The sequence below is a fragment of the Pterocles gutturalis genome, unplaced genomic scaffold (assembly GCF_000699245.1).
Source record: "Pterocles gutturalis isolate BGI_N339 unplaced genomic scaffold, ASM69924v1 scaffold4109, whole genome shotgun sequence".
Lineage (NCBI taxonomy): Eukaryota > Metazoa > Chordata > Aves > Pterocliformes > Pteroclidae > Pterocles > Pterocles gutturalis.
In genome coordinates, this window is record NW_010135505.1 from 33,851 (window position 1) to 59,942 (window position 26,092).

The window sequence follows — 26,092 nt, forward strand, 5'->3', positions numbered from 1 at the left end:
TCTGAAATCATTAGCACAATTCACTTTTTCATGGGCTGATTCTCTCCCTTTTCCCCCTTTGGTTATTAGCATTTCTCTAAGCCCTTGTTCTAGACATCTTTGCCAAGTTCTCAGCTGCTGTCAGCTGTAGCTCATTGAAGCTACAGGGGTTTTCACCAGCAGTGAAGTTTATTCACTGTTTTTGTTTTTTGGTTTTTTTTGTTTGTTTGTTTTGTTCTCCTCTTTGGTATGCAACTTTGCCTTTCCAGAAAAGAGTTTTTAGCAGTTAGAAATTTTATTATTATTTACAACAGACAAACTCTTCCCTAGAAACAATTCAGTCATCATATTTAACCCCAGTAAAGAAGAAACAATTTTGTTAGTCTTTTTACGACCATGTCATAGCTTCCACAAATACTTTTAATATTTATTTTTAAAGCTGCCGTAGCTCAGACTCTGAGTGGGTCTTCAGTTGCTTGTAGCAGTTACAGCTCTTGGTAGTTATTAGAAAACAGCATTTTCTAGTGGGACATGATGAACACATGACCTGGCAATATAAAAATCTTCGAAACAGGTTTTAACACATTTATTTGGAATTGTGAATATAAAATTCACTTTCTGCAGAAAGCCCCCAAAACCTTGCCGGTGACTAGGTAGCATGATTGTCTGCCTAGAAGGCTGATACAAACCACGCAGAGAATACGGAACAGGCCACTTAGGAATAACTATATTTTAAATAATTAAAAAAAAATAGATTAAAAGTTTTGAGTTTTTTTTTTTTTTCCAGTCTAATCATATCTAACCATGATTAGACCATTAACATCTCTCCCTAGGTGGAGTAGTACATCACCCCTCATTATTTGACTTGGCAACCATGGCACAGCTACCACCTTCAGTAAATGCTGCTTATACAGATCCATTTTCAGCACAAGCTGGGACTCTTCCCCAGGTTTGGTATGAGACAGTCCCTGTAAGCTGACAAGTTCACAGCCTGAGTCTGTATTTCTGCATAATTATCACGTCTAAGAGAAGCACTTTGTGAAGAACAAGTTGCTATATATGGCAGAGTCTTAGCTAACTTTCCCCTGTCACAGGGGCTCTTGCATCAAGCTATACTCCTGAAGAAGTTATTTCACATGTGGTTACTTGGTGTACTTGCCATTGGATGCCATATTGATGGTATCGTGGTGAATACAGCACCCAGGATATATCCAGATGAGGTGTGAAGGAAGCTCAGGAGGAGGAGCTTCAATTAAAGAAACAAAAAAAAAAAAAAAAAGGAAAAAAAAGGAAAAAAAGAAAAAAAAAGGAAAAAAAAAGAAAAAAAAAGAAAAAAGAAAGAAAAAAATAAGAGACATCTTTTAAACCCACTGCTTGTTACTTTTGGACTGATCAAACATGAGCTGTGCTTGGAAATCTCATATGGGAAGACAAACATTTCCCTTTGTGATAACTCTCAGATGCTGTATATTCCAGTCAACCTGGCCTTATACCTCCCAGCTGGCCGCAGACCCTCACTATTAATCAATCTTGTGATGATTTGTATTACTGAGTGAGCAGGGCTCTTGTTTGGATTCTGTGTCTGTACAATCCTCCAAACTACAGCATCTTCTGCAGCTGCCTGCCATGACCTCTACAGCACACGAATTAGGGTCTTGTCAAGAAGCGCTAATCCTAGCTGGCTACTGATTGTTCTAAATCTTAATGGGATTTGCCCATCTTTAGCACTGAGACAGCTTAATTCATCATGTCACAAGGAGGAGGGCTATAAAAAGCCACATGGAGACCTCTGTAGCTGAAGAACCAGATGTTACTAGTCAATATTTGGACATTTCTTTAGGGAAAGGGGAGAGCTGGGCTGGGACTAGCAAACCAGAAAAGTACCTTATCATGTCCATAGGTCCTTGAGCAGTTTATCATGGCAGGGATAAGAAGGATCAGAAGTAAGGTGTAGTGTTTTTTGCTAGTTCTAATTGTGCCTAGGTGTTCAAGGACCCAACAATCTCATAACTTTTTTGTGAGTTTTAAGCCAATAACCAGCAAGTTATGCAATAAACCCACAGATTTTCATTATACCCCTCCCTCTAATTTTATGGGCGATTCTAGCAGTAAGATCAAGGCCATAGCTTCAGCCCCTTAGGAGCCTAAGATGACATCCTGTGCTGGCACTCTTAGCTTGTGATGCTCTGACGATAAATTGTACTTTGTAAGTTGTGGGGTCCCCGCCACAGACTAACTTTGCTTGGCCTTTGCGATGCTCGGAATGAAGTGCGTTTTCACGAGGGCAGCTGGTTTCTCTTAGTTTATTCCCCTTTTGGACACAAAAAGGGAGTAGGTCTCTGGCAAGAGAAGAATAATCCTGGTTTGCAGAAAGACCTGATGTTCTGATGCTCTTTTCTGTTGCTGTTTAGAGGGACCCACTCTATTTTAGATCATGGCCTAGCACTTAGAGGACCTGTTTGGCATAGGGGGAACTCAGTTTCCATTTCCTTTTCTGTATCATATGGGCTAAGATTTGAACCCGGGTTGTTTGTTGTGCATTATGTTGAAAACAAACATAGCCCTTAATCTCCTCCTTGTTGCCTTTTTTGGGTTGGGTTGTGGCTGAATATTGCATCTTCAGGAGACAGCCTGGTATATTCCTCGCCAGCTTGTGTACCTAAGAATAAAATAAGAACATTTTACACATCTGCATGTGCTATTAGTCCCCACACAACTGCTAAGATAACAGCAGGATATGAGCTGATTACAGCTGATGGCATTTACTTCATTAACAGAAGTAACGAGGGTACGTGCTTTTGGCTCTGAAGGTCCTGAATTCAGTCTGTGCCAAAGACCCAGGCTGGGGCAGATGGTGCTAGAATAACACTGGGAAGAATGGAGTATATTATGCAGCTGAGTGGGAGAAGAGCTGCACATATGCGTAAATGACCAATTTTCTCTTCTTTCATTTTCGTAGGGCTCCCCGCCTTGGTAGTTGCCATTTCTGTGGGATTTACTAAAGCCAAGGGGTACGGCACCGTGAACTAGTGAGTAAAGGATCTCTTCCTTTTTCTTCCTGTCTCACTCTACATCTTTTTTTGTCAAAAACCCAGCCACTGACCTGCAGGAGCTGGGATAGGAGCTAAATTGTGGTGTGCTGCCCACGGCAGAGGGAAGCAGGGATGATGGGAGAGGAAGGAGCCATCCCACCTCCCTGCTTCCTCAAGCCTTCAGGTGGATTGTATATTCCTTTAAAAAGAAGATCATAGGAACTCATTAGATTTAACTGTTGCATATATGACATCACTTTAATCTAAATATCTCCTACATAGAGATATTTTTAATTTATTTTTTATAAATGCAGAATATTTAAAGTTTAGGATGTTTAAAAATTAAATTAAAAATAGCATTTGTGTTTATCTATTTAATAGTCTGCTTGATTGGTTCCAGGTTTTCAAAATAGCTTATCTCAGGTTTAGGCACTGTAATGAGCACGAGTTTATCAAACCAAGTTTTTGAAAGCAACCTGAATTTGCCTGTTTTCTGGATTCCACAGGATTTACCTTTAGGAAACTTCTATTTGCATGTAATGGGAGAAAGAAGGCAGGGTGGAAATAACAGAATAAGACTGTGAAGAAGTGAAAAATCCATTAAGGCAAAGCTGGAATTAGACCTGAGCATTACTACAACTTAAAAAAAAAAAAAAAAGAAGAAAGTGCTATTTTTTTCACTGTGTTAAAAAGATGGGTTAGAAATTTTGTGCATAGCGGCAGCCAAAGGATAATATTTTATGTAGCAATAAATCAGGCCCTTCCCTACTGCAACCCATCATTATCCAGAGCCTTCCTGCCCAGTGGTTTGCATGCCAGACGAACAGTGTTTAAGACAAAAGCTAGAGATATGGTGATCAACAGATGAAGGTTTGATAGGTCCACTGACAAAATGTCATGTGGAATCCCTGCTCTTTCTGTATTCTCACCATATTCTGCACACCCACGACCAAATGATCCAGCACAAGACAGTGTTAAAACAACACAACGGCATTCTCCATTTGCTTTGCACTCTAAATTACTGCAGTCTAAGTTACTGTATAATACAGAGGGCTCAGGAAATCGGGTTTGTCAAATGCAAATCCATAGATACAATTCCTGAAGCCTGGCATTAGGATGCATTGGTTGTACCTGTCCTGACTTACTTGCCCAAGCTCAGGTGACTTGCCTTTGGTGTGTCCTGGTAGAGAGGGATCCAGTGCTTGTTGTGTGACTCAGAAGAAGACACACACAGCCTGGTTTTAGGAAGTACCAAAGAGATCCCAAAGCTTTCCTGTGGGGCTGCTATTTCTGGGGCTTTCCTCCAGACAAGTCCCAGAGAATAATCATAGAATCATAGGTTTGCATTGGAAGGGACCTTAAAGATCACCTAGTTCCAACCTGCTTGCCATGGGCAGGGACACCTTCTACTAGACCAAGTTGCTCAAAGCCTCATCCAGCCTGGCCTTGAACTCCAGCGATGGGGCATCCACAACTTTCTTCTAATTCATAACGAAAAAGCATCAGGGGAATGGAAGAAGGCCCTAAATATTTCTGCTTCTTTCCTTGTTTATAGACTTGTGTGAATTCATGCAAAAAGCTCAGTGGCTCCTTCCTCATTAATGCTTAAGGGCCACCACAGGGTTTTGTGGTCAACGTTGACTGCACAAAAGAGCTTGGCAGGGGTGAAAGGGAGGAATATGCAGGAAAGCACACCCTATTGCACTGCCCTGGACCAATGCATGCCAACATCTCCCTGCCCCACAGCAAAGCCCCCCCAGGCTGCAGCCAAAAGGGTGTCAGTGTGTGACAAAACCTTCTGGAGTCCTGCTTTGCTCTCAGGTTGGCACACCAACTAGGTGACCAACAGGCTGTGCTGACTTTCCATCATTCCCAGGGGATACTTAACCACACCAGCTCTCCTCCTTTTGCTGCTAATCCTCTGACTCCTTTCAGCCTTAACAAAGCTGTCACTCCTTGAATGCAAGGGCTGGCTGCCTGCCTGGGGGATGACGGGGAATCCTCTGCTCCCAGCAGTACCTGCAGCCCAAGTGACACCGTTTCCTTGCTTTGCTGTCAGGGTGCTTGTCACCAAAATAGCAGGGGGGCCTTTGCACCTTGGCAAGTGCAGTTTGGTCTTCCTTTCATCTTCCTTCCATGCTGCAGCCCAGCTGGTGAGTCCCAGCAAAGTTGTGAGAGGAGAAACAGTTCTCAACCACAGAGAGCCCATCAGGTGTTCCCAACACCGCCATCTTCTCGTAATTAAAAAAGCTTTACAGAGAGACAGAGCTAGACAGAGCTAATTTGCAGTCATGCACTTGAGCCAGCACCTCTGCCCCAAGCACCGTGGATGTCCCTGTGGGTTCTGGTTAAGTCCCTGCCCTGCTTCCATATAGCAAGGGGCAATTGGATGGGTTCATGAGCCATGATGCTGAGCATAAAGTGGTGCTGAGCATAAAGTGGTGCTGAGCATCGCCGTAACAAGAGTTGCATTTGCACCTTGGTGCATTTTAAGATGGGAAACAAATATTAATGTGGACCAAGCTGGGCGAGGTGCCCTGACAGACTGTGGTGCTGCATTCACACTTATCCCTGTTTTCGTGCTCAAAAGTCATAAAAGCTCTCTTACATTTATGTGTGGGGAGGCCCTTAGTTTCACCTCTTCTCTAGAGCAAAGTTGGTATTACACGGCATTAATTTTAGAGCTCAACTCCAAAAGTCAAGGTTGTTCAGACCTAAATTTAACACTGTCTAATGCTAAAGGCATATAAACAGAGTACAGACGTGGAACAAAGCTTGTCCCAGGGTGTTTTTTGGTTTCTGACCATTGCAGACATGTGTGAGGTAGTCGCAAAGCTTGAAGCTAGAGCTCAGGAGCTATTTTAGCTTTGTCTCTACTTAGTATAAAACATACACAGGGCATTTCAAATGGGTGGTGGCAGACTTTCAAGGCACAAAGTTCACATCTTGCAGAAGGAAGGAAAGACATTAGCTACAACACATCCCTCCCTGTGAAGCAGGGCAGAAGAGCTGACATGATAAACCACTAGGGACTTCACAGGATCTTTCAAAGCTTCTTCCAACCCTGCAATTTCTGGATCCCAAGAGCAGTGCATTAGCATCTGTTGTTTTTTTGTGCAGATGGGCATTAAGACAAAGCAGGGCTCTGATATTTAGCTGAGCAGTGAATTTGACACTCAACATCATTTTTTTCTCAACTCACAGCAGTAAAAAAAACCTGACATTCATCTATGGGATATGGTCATGAGAGCATTTTGGGGACAGCTGTTGAAGGCATTGCAGCACTAATCTGGATGTTACAGACATCCAGGGCAAAGCTGGTGGAAGGGACAGTGCATGAAATGCATAACGAGTCTCTGTGTCACGATCACTGAAACAGTTCATCTGCAGGGTACACCAAGATGGTCAACTGTAATTGAGCAAGTTAAGGGAGGAACCTCCAACAGGGTGATCTACCTGGGCCCTAAGCAAGATTTCATCCAGTTTTGTCCTGTCTTTTTTTTCGGACATGGGATGAAGCTATTCTATAATGATAAAAACACAACTGAGCAGCAGTATGGAGGTCTGTCCTATCAAGATGTGGCAGCAGTCAAAGGGCTGGCCATGTCTTCAAGCTGCAATGCGGAAAGATCAAAGACAGACATTATTGCTCAGGTCACTTCTTCTGGAGTGCTATGAACTCTCATCTACAATGAAACGAGGAGGACACAAGGGGATTTTTCTTTTTTCATATCTGAACAGCAGCTGAAAGGAGATTTTACACTTGTTGTGAGAGCTGCTTGGGTAGGGTACAGGCTGTACTTCCAGTCTCAGAGAAAGTCTTAGAGATAACGGAGGTCTAGAGGACCCATCACTGCTCACCTCCTTGTATTAAGCTGAATGCCTGAATAATAACTCTCCTTTTAGCTGGTACTCCAGGGACTGACTCTGAACCTCTAAAGCTTGACAAACTGCCTTCTAAAGCTTGAACTGAATAATTGAGGTTGTGCTATTGGTAGCTGGGAACTCATATTCTTCCCCACGAGAGAGCCCACAAAAAGTTTTCTGAGAGCAAGACTGAAAATTTCAGGGGGTCCTTGTGTGTCATTCCATGAACACCTCTGTCACCCACAGGTATTTCAGCAGCTTCTATATTGATCTCTAAATCAACACTGCTGGGACAGCCCTGATTCCCGCCTGTAGTCTTAGTTATACAAATATGTTGGCTGTTGCATCGGGGCTGCTTAATTTTGGACACGATCGAGGTGAGACCTGTTGTTGGCAGAGCTGTACAGTGTAGTCAAGAAGGTCTCCATGAAAGTCAGCTCTCCCCAGGACCAAGACAAAAGCCATCCATCTCACATCTTTGCTGTGACAGATTCATAAAAGGTTCAGATGTTTTGCAAAGAGGTCTTTTGTGTTGAACACAAGACCTGCTGACAGCTGGGGAAATTACCTAAAAATAGTAGTCTGGAGCTGCAGAGCTTTGTTAAACTGTTAACTTACTCCCTTCTAGTAGTAATTTTATTTAAGAGATCTATAAAGAGATCCTTTGGCAAGTACTGGGGAATCTCTTAGCAAAACGCAAATATTCATGTGTCTTGTAGGAACAAGGCTAAAAGCATCGCCACTAACCTAACATATTGTGGAGTTTGCTGTTGATTCCCCTTTTCAGGTACCACCCCACCCTTTCCTTTCCCTTGCTGTCAGCCACCACCTCTGACAGTCTTGGAAATTCTTCAATTAAGCGCTGTGACAGGGAGGTCGGGCCATCAAAAGGGATAAGGACCAGTGCTTGGTGATGTGTGAACTTGCCTTCAGAAAGCTTGATGCTCAGAAGGGAGGAAGGGCTGCCAGAGACCTGACATGAATGAGAGTCCTCATTGCTAATTGGAGTACAGGACTGTCAGCTCCTTTCTTCAGCTAAGCTGTCAGTTGGAAGAGACCCTGGAAAAAAATGGTCTCAAAATTAAGATGGAGCATTGGAAAAAAAGTCTGGCCAAGGCTGGGGATTTGGGAGCCCTCCTGATTCTTGTTGTCCTCTCCTTGCATTTAGGGAGACCTCCAGTTATTGCAGCCATCCAAAGCTTCATTCTTATTCCCTGCCTCCCCAACTGATTATTCGTTTTATTATTACAGCTGCTCCAACAGTTTGTGACAGAGCAACTTGCTACCAGGAAGAAATCAGAATTGATTAAATTAACACATTACAGGTCTAATTTAGAAATAAACAAGATGCAGGCCTTAGAGAAAAACAGAATGTGCTGCTTTCAATTTTCAATTTCAAATACTTCTTCTTTTTTTTTTTTTTCTTTTCCCAACTGTTCTGTGTTTTGGGGTGAAAAAATAACATTTTTTACAAGTCAGAATTGATACAAGAACATATGAGGCTGATCAACCAAATTGAAATGTTTCCAGGAAGGCTTTGTTTCCTGGGAGACTCTGAAAGGCAGCATCGGTTTGCATCTGATGCAGAATGAAACCATATTGCTGAGAGTACCGTCACATAACTGAATTACTGCAGGGTTATCTGGGTTAAGAGCTTTGAGAAAGTCCTTGCTCCATTGTGGTTGCCTGCTCTTATCCTGTGGTAAAGCCATGGTTGTTTACTGCTGAAACAGGATTACTTCATCACACATTTTCTCCAGGGTACTGCGATGTCAAAACATTAAAACTTTCCATGGGGTTGCTGACAGAGTATAAATTTGCATCCTCCCTCTCTTGCCCTGAAGTACCTAGTTTGTGTGTCCCTGGTCTGAATTGCTGGATTGCCCACAAAATTGAAATGTCAGCTCCACTGCTACTGTAACCATTCATGACTGTCGCAGAGTCACAGGCTGGTTGAGGTGGGAAGGGATCTCTGGAGGCCATCTGGCCCAACCACTCCACTGCTCAAGCAGGGTCACCTAGAGCTGGTTGCTCAGGACCATGCCTAGACTGCTGTTGAATGTCTCCAAGGATGGAGACTCCACAACCCCTCTGCTCATCCTTTACCATGCTTGGTCACTCTCACAGTGAAAAAGTGCTTCCTTCTTGATTTTACCATCAAACCTGAAAATCCCTGTTGGCTATGCAGGCACTCTGTGATGCTCAGCTCTGAGGATGGAAACAGGGTGAGATTTCTCCTGCCTCTCTTTGCTTGGTTTTTTCCCACAAAGTTTGTCAGCATGGAGAGGTCTGCGTGCAGTGAGATCTTCATGTGAATGTACGGTGCAGTAGGAGCTCTGTGGGGGCACCTGGAGGATATTCATACTGTTTACATGAGAGATGGGATTCATCTCCCCAGCAATCTCTCCATCTGAGTTAGGCACACTGCTTACTTGGATGGTGAAGATCTGGTCAAGGCAGTCAATGGAGTTCAAGATGTGATTCATCTGATTGAATGTAGGTGCCTCATCCTGGACTTTTTGGGTTGGATCATTGCTGACTAGAAATGTCGTCAAGAGTGACTAACCCTGTGGAAGGCACCAACAGGGCAGACATCAGCCCTTAGTCAGAAGAGCCCCCTCAGTTTGTGTAGGCACCAGGCAGTTCAGAAGACTAAATTCCACATGTGGTCAGAGAAGAAAAGAGAAGTCCTTCTCAGGAACATGGTGTGAGGGAGAAGGAACAAGCTGGTTTCCAGAAGAGGTACTGGACACCTCATGATCCGCTCATTCCTTGAGAGCATCCACTTAAGGAGTGTTATGAATTCCCACCTTGCTGCTGTGTTGTAAAATTTCCCCATGGCAGCAATCTCAAAGGGAGGATCCAGGAGGAGAAATAGTAGAATTGTAGAATCATAGGGTTTGGGTTGGAAGGGACCTTCAAGATCATCTAGTTCCAACCCCCCTGTCATGGGCAGGGATACCTTCCACTAGCCCAGGTTGCTCAAAGCCTCATCCAGCCTGGCCTTGAACGCCTCCAGGGATGGGGCATCCACAGCTTCTCTGGGCAACCTGGGCCAGTGCCTCACCACCAGAACAGTAAAAAACTTCCTCCTAATATCTAATCTAAATCTCCCCTCTTTCAGCTTAAAACCATTACCCCTCATCCTATCGCTACACCCCTTGATCAAGAGTGCCTCCCCATCTCTCCTCCAGCCCCCTTTAAGTACTGCAAGGCTGCTATAAGGTCACCCTGGAGCCTTCTCTTCTCCAGGCTGAACAAGTCCAAATGTACTACACTCCTGGACCTGAGCCCCTGTCAGGAATAGTGGTTAGCAAATGAGCAAGAGACAATCTCCTATTTCTAATCATTTGCCTGAGTGAGTAGGACAAGAGCATCATCTCGATCTTGCACTAATGCAACTGCTTCCAGGATCTGGATTGAAACAGAGCACTGTCATGAATATTGCATGCATTCTTGTGTCGATGATCAGATGTCATTCCACAGGCAGACCCCCAGGCAAACAAGACTTTGTGCAAGTTCAGGAGAGACAGGAAACAAAACTTGCTTACTGTAAAGTCTAAGACTTTTTTGCCATGAGGTATTACCGCCCAAGATGAACTCTGCAGGTGAAGAGAAGAAGCAAACATGCACCTGTCAGTGATACTAGCCACTGGGTAACTTTCTTTTCTCTCTTCATTTTCCAGCTGCTGGCTGTCGTTAGAGGGAGGTCTTCTCTATGCCTTCGTGGGACCTGCAGCTGCTGTCGTTTTGGTATTTAAGCTTGGCTGAAAGCATTTTTTTTTTCCTCTGTATCTTATAGCACTTTCCTTGTTCTTTCAACCCAAGAATGCCGCTCTTTATTTCCATTCGTGTTTTGAATAGCTTTCTCTTTCAAGAATGAAGAGCAAAATGTTACAAGCCAGCAATTTGGCATGGGTTTGATTTCACCATATAATATGTGTCAGCTCTCAGCCTTCCACCTCTGTCCAGTCTGGAGTCCTCTAGACATCTGGTTAATGCTTTACCTTGGTTTTGCCCTGTCTAGATGGAAGTGCACGATGATGGTGGAAAACTCTGACACTCACTCCTTCAGAAACTGCTGTTACTGGTTGCTCTCAGACTAGGCTGTGCCTCCAGAGCCAGAATTTATTCCTGGTGGCCAGTGCATATGAGCAGCTTCCTTTTTTTGCAGGTGAAATGTCTTCAAATCAGTGCCGAGGGGATCCTTTGTGACCCTAAAAATGTCATGTTTGCTTCTAGTTCAAAGAGACGACATGGTTAAATTGAATATTCCTAAACTTAACAACATGGTTAAACTGAATATTCTTAAATATATTCAATTCCTAAAATGGAATATTCCTAAAATTCCTATAAAATTGAATATTCCACCAGCTCATGCATGGTGGGAATCTGCTCTACTCTCCCCTCACCCTGGGCTCCAATGCAGCACCAAAGCCAGTCTTGGCCAGTTATTACTTGAGTTGAAGGTGTCACTCAAGAGATGACATACCTTTCGTCAAGCTTCCCTGCTGTTGAAGCCTCAGTGGTCATGAGGAATCTTGGCTGTCAGGCTTCAAAGCATTTGAGAACTGCCAGTCCTCTAGGAAATCCCTCCTGCAGCAAGTTCAGACAGATGCGATGCCACATTTAAGCCCCCACGTGTGACAGTCTGCAGTTGCTCTCCAGCCCAGAGGTTTACCCATTGGAGGAGTTGATGTCCTCTAAGGCTCAAGTGCCCTGGAGGGTCCCACAGGAATGGGATTGTTGACATTTGCAATTTCTTTTTGGAATCAAGTTTTTGTTTCATGTAGTGCCTGGAGGGTTAACTGCCCTGCAGCACGAGGAGCAGGTTTACAGGAGAGTAACTACACCAAAGCTCTTGCTGCCTCTCTTCTCACTGCTGTCACCTCACATCAAACCACCTTGGCGCTATCGTTTCATCATGATGGCAAAAAGACGAGCCAGCGGTTGTCCCTCCTCTCTAATAAAGCAAAGCTTGTATAATTTATTGTAGAACCATAGAATGGTTTGAGTTGGAAGGGACCTCAAAGATCATCGAGTTCCAACCCCCTGCCATGGGCAGGGACACCTTCCACTAGCCCAGGTTGCTCAAAGCCTCATCCAACCTGACCTTGAACACCTCCAGAGATGGGGCACCACAACTTTCTTGGGCAACCTGGGACAGTGTCTCATCAGCCTCACAGTGAAAAATTTCTTACTAATATCTAGTCTAAATCTGCCCTCTTCCAGTTTAAATCCATTACCCCCTGTTCTGTCTTTACGTGCCCTTTTAAAAAGTCTGTCAAGAATTTAGGGTCTTTCTTTAGTGTAGGGCTGAGACACATAGTTGAGCCTTCAGATAGCAGTCAGCAAAGAGTGGGGATAAGTAGATGTTCATGTCAACCAGTCATTAGATCTCTGTAGGCATGTGATTGTTGGATTTCCTCAGTAATGTAGCTAATGGGGGTCAGGGTCTTCTTTAGAGCCAGGATAATTGACAAGCGCATTAAGTGGCTTAGTGCTTTGGGATGAACTAGTTCTTTGCCCCAACAACATAACAGCTGATAGCTCTGGCTCAGCAGCTTGAAGGCTCAACATATAGCAGTGATTAGGAGGGAGGGAGCTTTAATAGTGCCCAGAGAAAGGGGAATCAACCTGCTGCCTCAAGCCACCTTGCTTTTGTTGTGCCAACAACAAGGGAAATAATCCTTCATCTTTCCTTGGAATTTTTAGAGTGTGAGAAAAACACATGAGCCTGCTTCCATTTGGCATCTCAGGTTTCACTCACCATCGAAGCTGGAAACTGAGATGTCCTTACAGAGAGGTCAACACCTGCCAATGGTGGTTCATCCAGCTGATCTTAAGAAGTAGTGAATCATCTCTGGAGGTGTCTGTCTTCCTTTAGTACCTGGAGAGAGAGCTTACACACCTAGTTTAGACTACTTGACTCATTCCTGGGTAAGGTGAGAAGTGAATGCTGCTCAAGTTGGTATATACACTGAGGAGCTTGGGGAAGGAGGAGAAGAAGCAGCACTGAAAGCCTTTTTGTAAATGGGAACCTGGAAAACAGATAAGCTCAATAAGTTGCCCAAATTTACACTGAGTTTGTAGCAGATCAAGACGTTAAACACACAATTCTCAAGCATGCACTGTCCACAAGACTGGACAGCTGTCCATTCTTGATGTGCTTTGTCCTGATTTCAGGTTGACCACGTCAGCAATGGAGGGACAGTTAACTTGGCTCAACATAAGGACAGTCAGGTTCTTGCAGGGCTGTACAGGGGACATGCAGCTGTGCTGCTCTCGGGACAGATTTGCTCCAGAGACAATATGGCTGCTGTTGTGCAGGGGTGCACAGATCAAGGTGGGACTAGATGATTAAAGATCATCTAGTTCCAATCCCCCTGCCATGGACAGGGACACCTCCCACTAGCCCAGGTTGCTCAAAGCCTCATCCAGCCTGGCCTTGAACGCCTCCAGGGATGGGGCATCCACAGCTTCTCTGGGCAATCTGTGCCAGTGCCTCACCACCAGAACAGGAAAAACTTCCTCCTAATATCTAATCTAAATCTCCCCTCGTTCATCTTAAAGCCGTTACCCCTCATCCTATCGCTACACCCCTTGATCAAGAGTGCCTCCCTATCTCTCCTGCAGCCCCCTTTCAGCACTGCAAGGCTGCTATAAGGTCACCCTGGAGCCTTCTCTTCTCCAGGCTGAACAGCCTCAATATATAGATGCACAGGTGACTTTGCACACAGCTGACTTGGCTCCAGCTGAGCTTGTTACCTCTACCTTAGCCCGGGCCAGGCTAGACTTGTGCTCACTTCTCCTAAGCCATTCAAGCATCTCTGTGCTGCAGTTCTCCTATCAACAGGATTTTTCTATCACCTATAGTAACCTTTTTCCTCTATGCCTTCCCTTATTATTCTCCACATTGGAAAAAGCCTTTTGGCTTGGAGAATAACTTTAGTCAAAATAATATCGTTAAGATGGTTGTCCTGCAGCTTCAGCAATATTTACAACTTGCAGTCAGTCCACTAATGTTGATAAAATAGCTCTTATTTATTAAAACAATTGCAGAGCTACATTTTGTCATCTCCCTTGCTATATATGAATGAGGATACGTGCTGTGTTGTGGGCAGCCCCAGGACCAATCCAGCCTGCTGCACTTCAACCCCATCTTTTGTATTGCCTTGCTGCACCTTAAAGAAAAGTCTGACTTGCACTCACCAGCCTCTAGTACAGTGAAGAAGGATCAGTGAATTGAAAGTGCTCTCTCTCTCCAAGCACATAACTAGGGTTTGATTTCCTGCGGCTGAGTTACCACATCTGATCCTTGGCTGAGTTACTGCATCTGACTTGCCAGTATTGCTTCTCTAAAACAATACAATGGTGAGCTCTAGAAATGGACTCGCAGCTGTGGAAAGTCATCCACTGACCCAGCAGCTGATGAAAAAGAAAATAACTGCTATTTTTGAGATCTTCCATGTATTCCCAGCTGCGGACTCCACATTGGTGAGCTGGGTCATGTCCTGCTAAAAACAGCAATCCAAGATATTGCCCATTCTTGGGGATGATTTAGGCAACTAGATGGAGGCTTGGTGTGAGCAGACATCCCCCTTCCTTTGGGCTAGGTGTTGTACTAGGTGTCTCTTAGGACCACCTCTCAAGGGTCTATTAAACTCACCAACGCTCTCAGCTAACATGTAATGTTGCACATCTCTGAATTTATGGAAACATAGAATCATAGAATGGTTTGGGTTGGAAGGGACCTTAGAGATCATCTAGTTCCAACCCCCCTGCTATGGGCAGAAGACCTCCCACTAGCCCAGCTTGCTCAAAGCCTCATCCAGCCTGGCCTTGAACACCTGCAGTGATGGGGCATCCACAGCTTCCCTTGGCAACCTGTGCCAGTGTCAATTTGTCCTTAAACATTTCCTTGCAAGCCCCACATGCAAAAGAGCTTCTAGCACATTGTTCTACCAACACCAGATGTTTCACTGACAAATAAACCAGGAGAGTGTCACTTTTTTCCACCATCAGTTCTGTGCCTCCATGAAGAGGGTGGTGTTCGTATGCCACTAATTGTTCAAGTTCAGAGGTTGCTGAGGTTTGGATGAGATTTGTAAAACAGATGCAGCTGGCAGCAGTGAATGCAGTCAGAAAGGCACAGGGAGGAGTTTAGGATCACTTTGCAAGACCTCAGCTCTGTACAGCCTGAATATTTATACCTACCTGATTGATACAGACATCCATGCTCTCACCCTAACAAAGCAGACCGAAGGGCTGCATGCAGTTGTCCTGCACACTGATTTTTTTTGGAAACGACTAAGGGGCTAATCTATGTGCTGTGCCATCTGCAGCATCTCCCAAGACATCCCACCATAGCAGCTGGTGTTTCTACTTGCTCCAGTGGCCCTCCACCTCTTATTATGGCAATCTGTCTGCACTGCACTGCCCCATCTTCTTAATGCTGCTGCTCTGGTAACACAGACTCCAGAAGGCACTTTTGCAAGTAGCCCGTGTCAGCCCATTGGTCTCCCCTGTATTGGACACTTTTTATTTGTATTACCCTGAAAAATTATTATTGTGCCCGGAGTTTGCCTTGCTAGACTTCAAGCATGGACACCTTTCTGATCTGCTGCCAGCTGCATTCTGCTCTCCTGAACTCACTGGTGCATGGCCAGGGGAGGTAGGACGAGGGTGGAGAGGGGACAGAATGGGTGGTGGCCTGCAGAAGTGTGACTGTCCTTCAGGAGAAACAGGAAGGACTAAACTTGACAAATGTTAGGATTTTTTCCTTCTGTGCTACGGAGTTTGACTTGACTTACTTAAGAACAAAACTGTGTGTTGTTTCTCTTTCGACAGGTGAACATGGTTATTGGCATTCTGGTTTTTAACAAACTTGTATCCAAAGATGGAATAACAGATAAGAAACTGAAGGAACGGGCAGGGTATGCCTTATCAATACATCTAAGTAAAGAATGAAAAAAAAAAACCAACACCCAAGACTGTGATCAATAACCAGACAAGGAATACAAAGAGAGATTGGAGATGCAAACAAAAAGCAAAAGTAGATTTAAGCCAAATGAAAGAAAAAAAAACCAGTTGGTTTAATCTCTCTGCCTTGTCATTCACTGTAGCAGAGACAAAAGATACAATAAACAGCACTGTGTTACTATGGAGCAAGGTTAGAAGTTCATCTCTTTGTTAAAATGGCTTCAGTCCAGGCTGATGTATACTCACAAAGATAAGGGAGAGCAAAGTGACTCTTCTCAGTAACTCCTAGAGAAAGCAGCTCTTCATCATTGCTGAGTTTGGCATGCAGCATGGGCTGTGTAATAGAAAAGTCACGTCTAATGGCTGGCAGGTGGCTGAGGAACAGTAGATATGTGATACTTTTAAGGGAAGGGTTTTTGGAGGTCTATCAGTGAACAAATTAGTAGATGGATGGATATGTAAAGAGGATGACTAGTAAGTAAAGGTATGTCTTCTGCAAGAAAAAATTTCTGATGCAACCTGAGGTTCTTTGTCCTCTCCACAGCCACCACCCCAGACTCCATCCCTGAATCTTGGGGCTAGTGTTACCTGGTTTTCTTTTTAGTATAACTTGAACAGCTGTCTCCCCAGTTCTTATCACCCTGATCTTACTAGAGGTTGGCTGGGGTGGTAGCTACCATGCAGGGTTCTTTGTTGAGTTACCTCCAAACTCTGTTGACAATGGTTATTTTTGTCTTTGGCTCCAGCAAGATGGGTCACCCCCCCCACCTTCATCTTCAGTTTGAGAAATAGGTCTGTAGACTTCCCAGACTTCATCCCTGAGCTATGCCATGCTCCAAGCAAAGGACAGAAATGGCACACTGACACTGAGTTAAATCAAACGCCCAGGTTGGCCTGGCTACTGATGTTAGTAATGTTATTTTCCACTGCCTTACTTGACTTGCTCTTACAGTGGAAACAATCTCCTTACCTGCTGGTAGGAAAGGTAGGGTTGTGTAGTTTCACTTGTCCATTGGCGGCATTTGATTTATCACTGTGAATAACAATCATATTCTTGAAGGAAAAAGTTGTTTCCTAAAAGACAAGGAGAGCAAGAGACGTTCCGATGCCTTTGCACCATAGCTACAGGCAGAGCCTAAAAGCTTAGGAGGCTGATGGAGAAGATACAGGGTATACCCTGTCTATGAAAGTGGAGGGAGCATAAGTACCTGTCGCCTTGTTTTCTGCATTCCTAGGCTTCATAGAGAGGATAAGTGCTTTATCCACTGCATTGTTGTAAAGCCTTGGGTCCTAAAATTTGTTCTCAGAAGGTAGAGGCAGAAAATACAGATGAGGTTCAATATTTCTGTCATTGCACTATTGACTAGTTCAGGTGGAAGTGGTTTTTAATTGAGTGATGGCAGCACAACTGAGGGTAGAAACAAGCTTTTCTCCAGCTAGGGGAGAAACACAGGAACCCATTAAAGTTCATGTTTTATCAGCAATGTTGACATGGCCAAGCGGTGTGGTCCCTTGGTGCAGCAGAGAGAGGAATCTCAATGCCTGAGCCATGCCGTGTCATGATAATAAAAGGAGATTTAAGCACATTTGGATGATCAGAGGTATCAGTTGCTGCTGGGCTGAACAGGTACACGAAGTGACCTTGGTGTATTGCTTAATGCTGCTGCTAACAAGTGAGTGCTTTATTCTGGATGATGCCTTCTTGACAAAGAGAGAGCTTAAGAAAATACCCAAACTGCAGGCAGTGTCTGGAGCAAGATAATTGCACTTGAAAGCCATCACTGAAATAAATGGTTTATTAGATTAGCAGAGCAGAGAGTTACTGTCCATCAGTCTCTCCCTCTCTAATCTAAACTGCATACAGAATGATCTTATTTAATATACATCAACTGGTTATTGATCACATTCATAGCTGTACTTTGAAAACAAAACCGACAAAGCAAAAAAGAAAAAAAAAGTTATTTTTCTGATGTTCTTTATTTTTGTCTTTCTTTTCTCTTTTTTTCCTCCCCTCTTTCGTGTCCATGTGTGTGTGTGCAGCACTTTTAAGCCTTCTCTGTGCTCGATGATTTTGTCCTCCTTTCGAAGTGCACCCGCTGAGAGTGCAGGAGCACTTTTGAGAGCTCTGATGCCCCTTCCCTTTAGCTATCCGCTTCTGGCCTGGGCTTGGGAACCGTGTTGGAAGGTAGATCTGAAGAGAATCAGAATGAGTAACAGCCTTGGAGATGTTTGGATCTGAGGAGATGGTATAAAGAAACATTGTATTTCCTTTAGCAGAGGCAAGAAGTATGGTTCAGTGTTGTAAAAACAAAGGGGAAAAAAAAAAACACAAAATGAGGGGAAAAAAAAGACCTATTGAACACTAAGGGAAGCCCAGCACATATAATGCAAATCGCTTGGCACAAATAGATCAGTACTAAAAGTTTCCACAAAATAATACCCGAGACACGACAGGTTTTGCCCTATACTTAGCAGAGGAAATTCCTATGATTACTTTTGTCACATCCGTCAGAAAATATTGACCTTCTAATGGCAATGACTTTATAGATATATCACAAAACCAGGCTGTAGAGAGTTGGGTGTGATTACCTGGAGAGATGAAGAAAAGCACAAAACTACCCCAACTCCTGTCCAGGAGTGGGAGAAAACCATGCAGGTGTCTCCCAGACGAACGGTCTCCATTCGTGGTCAGCTGCACCAACAGTGTTTGAGCTCTGTTGACGGGAGTGCTACTAAAAACAAATGTTTTAATGTGAGACACAGGAGCTTTTAAAATGAATTTTAAATTTATTCAGCCGGAATTTATTCCAGAAGCCTTTCTGTGCTCACGTGGCCAGGGAAGAAGAACGAGACTATAGGGTGTATTCGCAAAGGTTAATTTTAGCCCGCTGAGTTTAATCTCCCTTGGTTTTCTCTGTAACTACTGCAGAGAGATGGGAGCCTTGTTTAGTTTTCCAACTTGCCCCTTAGAGGACCTTTACTTCTTTTATCTCTCCCTTGATTATAGAGAAGACTTGAGAAAATTTGCCCCAATACCTTGTGTGAAATATTCTCTGCATGACTGTCCTGGTGGGGTGTAATGGAGCTGGATTGTCAGTGCAGAGAAGAAAGTAATTGAAAAGATAATAGCTACATTAAAATAGGATCAGATCCAGATTGCCCTTCATCTGGGAATGTTTCACATTGGAAGCAGTGCTCCTGCTCTTTGGGCTGTGTGTGGTGTAAAGCATGGTTCAATAGAAGGTAGCAAAATCCAGGCTCCAGTGAACACACTAGATGAATCCGTGAGATGTTTGTGGATATTTAGGAAGCAGAAAAAGCTGAATTAAATGAATGCATTATTCACTGTGATTATTTCATTAGCTACCCTTTCATACATACAGGCACCAATATAAACCCGCTATGGAAATTCAATATATTAACAACCTCGTGCCCCCAACAAGATCAAATTAGAACATAAATGTATCCACACCTGTGGCTACTGCTTACATCTTTCCGCATAAATACACCCAACAGCACTTACAGTCGTGTGTTACAGTGGTCTTTTGGCCAGTTCTTTGTGATTCAGTGTCATTCATGTTTTTTTCTGGTGTAGTTTTCCATCAAATTCCTCAAATCAGTCTACTTTCTTTTTTGCTGCCTATCTGCCTCTCTCTGTCTCTCTGCTTATCTGTTCTTTGTGGCTTACAGATCTGGGGATAAACTGTCTTTTTTTTAAGGGTCATGCACTTAACGCCTCTCAAAACCCACTTTATCTTTGGTTCAGCCATTGTCCTCACTGGATTTACACCATCCTTCCTGGAAGATATACATCTGTTGACACAGGAGCTAATTTTCTCTGTGTCTGAAGGCTGAAAGTTTCTATGGGATACCTTTGTCATTATTCTGGAAGGGAGTAATGGCTTATGTCACTGTAACTAATTAATAGACCAAGCAATAGCCACTTGAAAGTGGACCACTAGGACCACTGATAATGCTGTGTTGGTGTTCATGGGGATGTTCTTTCTGCAGTGAGATGGAACACAAAGCTGTAAAAGTTAAGAAACAATGATATGTCAAGTTTCCTAATCTCTCTCCCAGGCAGGGTAGGGCTGTAAAACCCCTGAGTTTGGTACCTGCAAACATCACCCCTCACCAGCTGTATTACCATCACCCAAGAATGACAGACCTACTGTCCTTTGGCAGTGATGTTCTTGCCTTCTCTGATATTAGGCACTCCATGTAGGTCTGTAGGATGTTTTACAGACTCCTGCCAATTTTCTAAACCAGATCTGATGTGGATGTCTACCTGTGCAAATCAGAGAGTGCACACAAACTAGTAAATTCTGGGAAAAAACAGGGCCAATGCCAGGCTTCTGGTCTCCTGAGTAGGACCTGGGTTGTCTGCTAGATGAGTTCATACGTATGAACTTCTCAAAATCATGAGGACATGCCCTTTAGCAGATCCCCTCAGCCCTTTATAGCAGCAGCCCACAATGGCTTGGTTCTGTGGTTGATCCCATCCAGAAAAAGTGGGAGAAACTGATGTGAATAAGTCTCAGGGTTCATCCCAAAGATGTTTTAATCTCCAAAACTAGATCTGAGAGAAGAAATGTCTCAAAAGTAGTCAGTCAGTCTAGGTACCTTCAGGGCAGGTTGATGGTCTTACAAAACACCCAAGCTCATGCCTAACTTCCAGGACATCAACAGTCCCATTTGCATGCCCTTCATCACAGATTAAGCAAGCAAAGAGTGGCCTGTCTCCTGGTAGTGTCAGCTGCCATGTGGGTATCCCCCCCAAGGCGAGGATTAGCACATGAGGGCCAGTGGAGAAAATATGACTTATCCCTTGTGTTGCTTTAGGAAAGAAGATAAGCAGACACAGTACCCACAGCCCTACTTCTTGCCTTCTACTGTACAACCCTGCCACCTTTTTTGTTTTGGAGCAAAAAGGCCAGGAGGGAAAAGAGCAATTTCTCAAAAAACAAACCAAAAGAAGGAGGTGGAGGCTGGGAGAGCAGTACTGGTTTCTCTTCCATGGGTGCCCAAGACAGACACCCTGAATCTGGCGAAACATTCACCAACACAGTTCCACCCTCTCCAGCAGCACCAACACATCTCTCAATTGTCCATTTTCCCCATTTCCCGCACCTGGAGTGGTACAGATGAAAGAGTTTTATTCCTGCCTGTCTTTCATTTCTCTTTTCAAACTGGGTATGGTTGGTTGGTTCCCTTTCTTCTTCCTTCCTTTTGTTCGTTTGTTCTTTCTTTTGGCTTCTCTTTTCCCTTTCCTTTCTACGTTTGTGTTCATAAGCAAAGTGTTTTGTTTTGTTTCAGTCTTTTGGTTTTAATTGCAGTCAGATGGCAGTGCCCCTTTACGGCATGACGCTCAAATGTTCCAAGTGTGGAGTAGTTTCTTCTGCTGAAGTTTCGGCCACAGCCACCAGTAACGCCATGTTAGTTCCTCTAATTTCAACTTCTTTTCTTTCTTTCTTTCTTTCCACTTTCTTTTTTATTTTTGTTTTTAATTTATTTTATTTCCCTATTCCATTTCCCTGCACTCATCAGCCCTTGTTTGTTTTCTCTCCCCATGTCCCTTCCCACCTCCTCACATCCCCAAGCTCTCCCTGACCTCATTCTGTGGGCCATGAGTAGTGTAGGGCTCCTGCAACATCCCTGGAGCAAAAGCTGATGGGCTGGATCTTGAAAAGCACTTTATGACATGCTTAGATTTAAGCATGTGAGCAGCCCATGGAAGACAAAGGGATTCTTCATTTCTTTGAAGCTGGGTATATGTTTAATGCCCCCATTTAATCCAGTTCTTGGAGTTACAGATTTCAAGATGTGTCTCCCATTAATTTTGATGAGAAATGGGGGCCAAACACTTCAGAATGTGTATTAATTTTTCACTCCAGAGGCTGAAGAACATTGAGTGTGATTTAAGTGAGTTGGTGAATCACCTCTAAGTGGTGTGTTTTGGTTTTTTTTTTCTCTTATAAAAGGCTAGAGTTAAGTTTAATACCTTGTAGGGCTGAAGTTCTGATTTAATAATTGTTGACTGCCTCTTTTGGACCCCTAAAAGCACTTGGAATTAGCTCTCAAAATATTAAAGTGTTCCCTAGCTCTGAGTTACAAAAGTCAAATGCTGTTAAATCTCTTCTTAGATGCCGCTGGAGTTAGGAGAAAAAAAAAAAAAAAAAAAAAAAAAGTGAAAATGCCAGGGCTTTGTTCTGCTGGAGAAATTGTTGCTATTTATATAGTTGGCTTTTTTCCCAAAGGTTAAGGTAGGAGGGAGAATGGTGAGGGAAGGTTTGTCTTTCGTCCTTCCCTTTTTTAAATTTTATTATCTACATCATTTCCAAGTGATGCTATGTTTTGGGTTTGATGTCTAAAGTAATATATGTAAAATGTGTGAAAGAAACAGTCTCAGATCTAGGCATTTGAAAACTCCTACCTTCAATTAATCTAAATAGGCAGCTGAGTGCCAAATCTCAAAATGCAGAAATATAAAAGAAAATCAAAACACAAGGTTTTCTCCTTTTTTTTTTCTGAAAACTGAGTCATTTATATAAAATCCAAAAGAGTTTAGGGAAAAATGCACATTTCTGAAGAACAACCAATTGCTGTTAGAGAACATGCAGTCAACTCTATTAAGAGCTAGCAGTTCCTATGAGATGGAAAAAAAACTAAACAAAGTCTCATTTATTTTTCACTGCTGAAGTAATTTACTTACCTTTTGCAAGAATGCCCAGCTGAGATGGTGAGATGGCATTGGTCCAGACACGTGTACCACCAGTCTGGAATTAACAAGTCGCCGCGTATTGGTTTCCTGCGACTGCAGAGGAATGCTAAACCAGCAGAAGCTTTACTGTTGATAAATTAGACTGTTAAATAGGAAAGGCTTTCAGTTCCTAGTATATTAATTTAAAAAGGAACACATTCTCAAATTCTTCTCCCATATTGTCTGATACTGGTCTGTCATAAAGCATATTCTGATTCATCTTTAAATCAGAAAAAAAAAAATGATATGAAATCCAGATCTCTTACTTATCCTGCTTTTCTAATTTAAGTGGTTTGATAGAAGTTGGAGGGCTCTTGTATGAGGATTTGTCTTTTGTCTCCCAACAGATAGAATACCTTAGATGATAAATTCTAGTACTGGTTTTGTCATTTGTCCTGAAGTGCCCTATGCTCTTGTCCTTGCAAAGGAACCACTGAGTAACACACAAACTAGTTCACTCCACCCTCATTTACCCTTGTTGTCCACTTCATTCTGCAACTTAACCGTTTCTGTTTTTTCTTCCTCCAAATCTATTGTGAATGAGGTTGTCAATAAGGCAAAGCCCTGATTATGCTTCATGTCACTGCCACCCTTCTGCTGGCCTTCATCCCAGACCTTGGACCAGCTTTGCCACTCAGTTTTGAAGGCTCGTAACATAAATCCGATGCCATGAGGATTGCTGGCTCCTTTCTGATCTGGAATTAACCATTGTTGGTTGGTAGAGAGCACATCAAGGATGTTCCTGCCTTGTTCCTGCTGGGGTTGCTCATGTCCTCTCCAGCTTACCTCCCGTAGTAATACCAACATAAAAAAGACATGGACCTGTTGGAAAGAGTCCAGAGGAGAGCCACAAAATTAATCAGAGGGCTGGAGCACCTCCCCTATGAGGACAGGCTGAAGGAGTTGGGGTTGTTCAGCCTGGAGAAGAGAAGGCTCCGAGGAGACTTAATACCAACCTTCCAGTACCTGAAGGGGGCTACAGGAGAGATGGGGAGGCACTCTTTATCAGGGAGTGCAGTGAGAGGACAAGGGGTAACAGTTATAAGCTGAAAGAGGGCAGATTTAGATTAGATGTTAGGAAGAAATTTTTCACTGTGAGGGTGGTGAGGTAGTGGTCCAGGTTGCCCAGAGAAGCTGTGGATGCCCCATCCCTGGAGGTGTTCAAGGCCAGGCTGGATGAGGCTTTGAGCAACCTGGGCTAGTGGAAGGTGTCCCTGCCCACGGCAGAGGGGTTGGAACTTGATGATCTTTAAGGTCCTTTCCAACCCAAACTATTCTATGATTCTATGATTCTATAGATTTCAGAAGCTCATTTCTGGGACAGCATGGTGTGAAAGAATAGACCATTTTGTCCATTTTTTTTTTAGCTTTTGGAAATCATAGAAGTTTTGAGAAACTCTTTGTGGTAAAATCTGTGCCTAAGAGAGGAAGGGTCAGAGAAGGGAATGTGTAACTGAGAGAAAACATGGTAAACATCTGATGGGAGAGCAGGTAGTAATCATGACAGAAGTGAAAAAAATATGCACTGGAAATTGTGCAATTTCTTGACTTGGAAAATGTTACAAAAGAAAGCTTTGGATATTTATGACCTGTTAAGGCTAAGCCAGACTTGACAACTGTGGGTTAAAAAAAAAAAACTTTCTCTGTAGGTTTTTCTGGACAAGATCCTGGGCATATTTTGCTACTGGAAGAGCTCTGTTCCCACATTTCCTTTTATTGCTGCCTGTATGGTAGCCTGAGCCTGTGAAATATGGCCTTATAATTAATTTGTCTTTGCTACCTCTGATTTTTTTTTTTTTTAATCTGAGACAGGAAAAGATATCTCTCAGACATGCATTTCTTTGTATTTTTGTATTTGCTGTGAAAGAGGAAATCCACTGCAGATACCAGGGACTGCTAGTGGATGGATGGAAGGAAGGAAGGAAGGAACAAAAGAAAGAAAGAAGGAAGGAAGAAAGGAAGGAATTTATTCCTGCTAGGCTAGGCAGTGTGCTGCAAATATGGACTCTCAGGTTCTGATCGTAGGGAAGAGATTGATCCAAGACTAAGGTGGCAGCACAGTTTATTCTTCTTGCAGGCAACCCACCCAAAAGTCAATGTCATGGAGTCTTCATGACCCTTTTCATACATGATCCATTTTACGTCATCAGAAGCTCATATGTTAAATCTCCCATCTGACGGATTTGCTCTTTTTCTTGACTCAAAGTCATTTCAGGAAGTCTTAGATGTCAAATTTTCTTCCCTGCATTGTAGTTCTAGTACTAATGTGAATTGTTATTTCCATGCATGGTTGGTTTTATGAAGGAGACTATTCCTCAGGAGAGTGTTGTTCTCATAATTCAAGGAATTTGAAATTGTATCCTTAACCTGGGATGACACTTGGGCCCTACATGTCCTTGCTTGGGCTGTCAAAGAACAGCTTCCCTTATTAGGGATGAATACCTAAGCAGTCTGCCCCGAGCTACTTCATTACCTGCCTGACTAATTTAGAGGCATTTGATTTCCTATTCTAGTTATGTGGTTTAGATTGCAGCCACTGAGAGAAGAATCAACTTTTTGAGAAAACAGAAATAATATCTTATGTTTCTATGCACAGTGTCCCGTCTTTTTTAGTTAGATTTCCTATCTTGGTTATATAGACTCTGAGTTAAAGGGAGTTTCCCTGAAACTGTCACTAAAATTGGGCAACACTCTTGCTTTTAAGAGGAATACAAGTTAGAGGAGAGATAAAGCAGAAGAGAATGAATGAAGGAAAGCTTTGTACAATGTTTTTCCTGGAGCAGAATTGCTGTGATACAGGAATAACAGGTTCATCAGAATAGTGGAGCTATCTCCCCTGTGCAGCATGGAAGGAGCCATCCATTGTCTTGTGTGTTGAGTCCACCTGCCATCTCCCTTTCCAGAGCTCCTCTCCAGGAGCTGCTTTCTGAATTATAGTTATTTTTCCTTCTGCTGTTTTTTTTAGCTTATGGTTCTGGCTGCCCTGTCAGTGTTGAGGGATAAGAATTGATCACTCACCTCTTTGTGATAGCCTCTTACATGTTTGTTGGCATGTATTGTGTGTCCCCCTGCACTCACTTTTTGTCAAGGTGCAAGCCTCTTACTCTTTCTTCATGTAGATCTTTGTTTCCAAAAACATTTTTTTCTCTTCCCATTGCTATCCTCTAAGTGCCATCAGTTTATCCTGTTTCTTTTGCAAAGATGAAGACTCACAAGGCTGCCTGCTAGCTAAAGAGCAAAACCACAGATAATTTTTGGTATTTTGACCAAAGGCCATCATCTACTCATTGCCAGAGCTCTTTCTGCTATGTGCTTTCATAAGGCTAAGTCTTTGCCATGCTAGATAAAGTGGTCGACAATGTCATTGTGTGGCCGTGTTGTCACATGTCATTGGTTGCAATGTGCTGTGGCATTGCCATAGCCCAAAGTGGCGCCCTTCATCTGCAATGCAGTGGTAGCATGGTGTGGTGGG

The 26,092-nt window shown here is 43.3% G+C and overlaps 1 protein-coding gene across 1 annotated transcript in view; it reads left to right on the plus strand.

Annotated features, from left to right (window-relative positions):
* LOC104467931 (brain-specific angiogenesis inhibitor 1-like) overlaps positions 1 to 26,092 on the plus strand; it is a gene marked incomplete at both ends in the record, with an annotated part of 57,205 nt that overhangs the window by 13,774 nt on the left and 17,339 nt on the right. Inside the window, 3 exons of the mRNA XM_010081904.1 lie at positions 2,939 to 3,008; positions 10,565 to 10,631; positions 15,729 to 15,814. Of these exons, the coding sequence (XP_010080206.1) occupies positions 2,939 to 3,008; positions 10,565 to 10,631; positions 15,729 to 15,814 (223 nt within the window). The remainder of the gene's footprint in view (positions 1 to 2,938; positions 3,009 to 10,564; positions 10,632 to 15,728; positions 15,815 to 26,092) is intronic.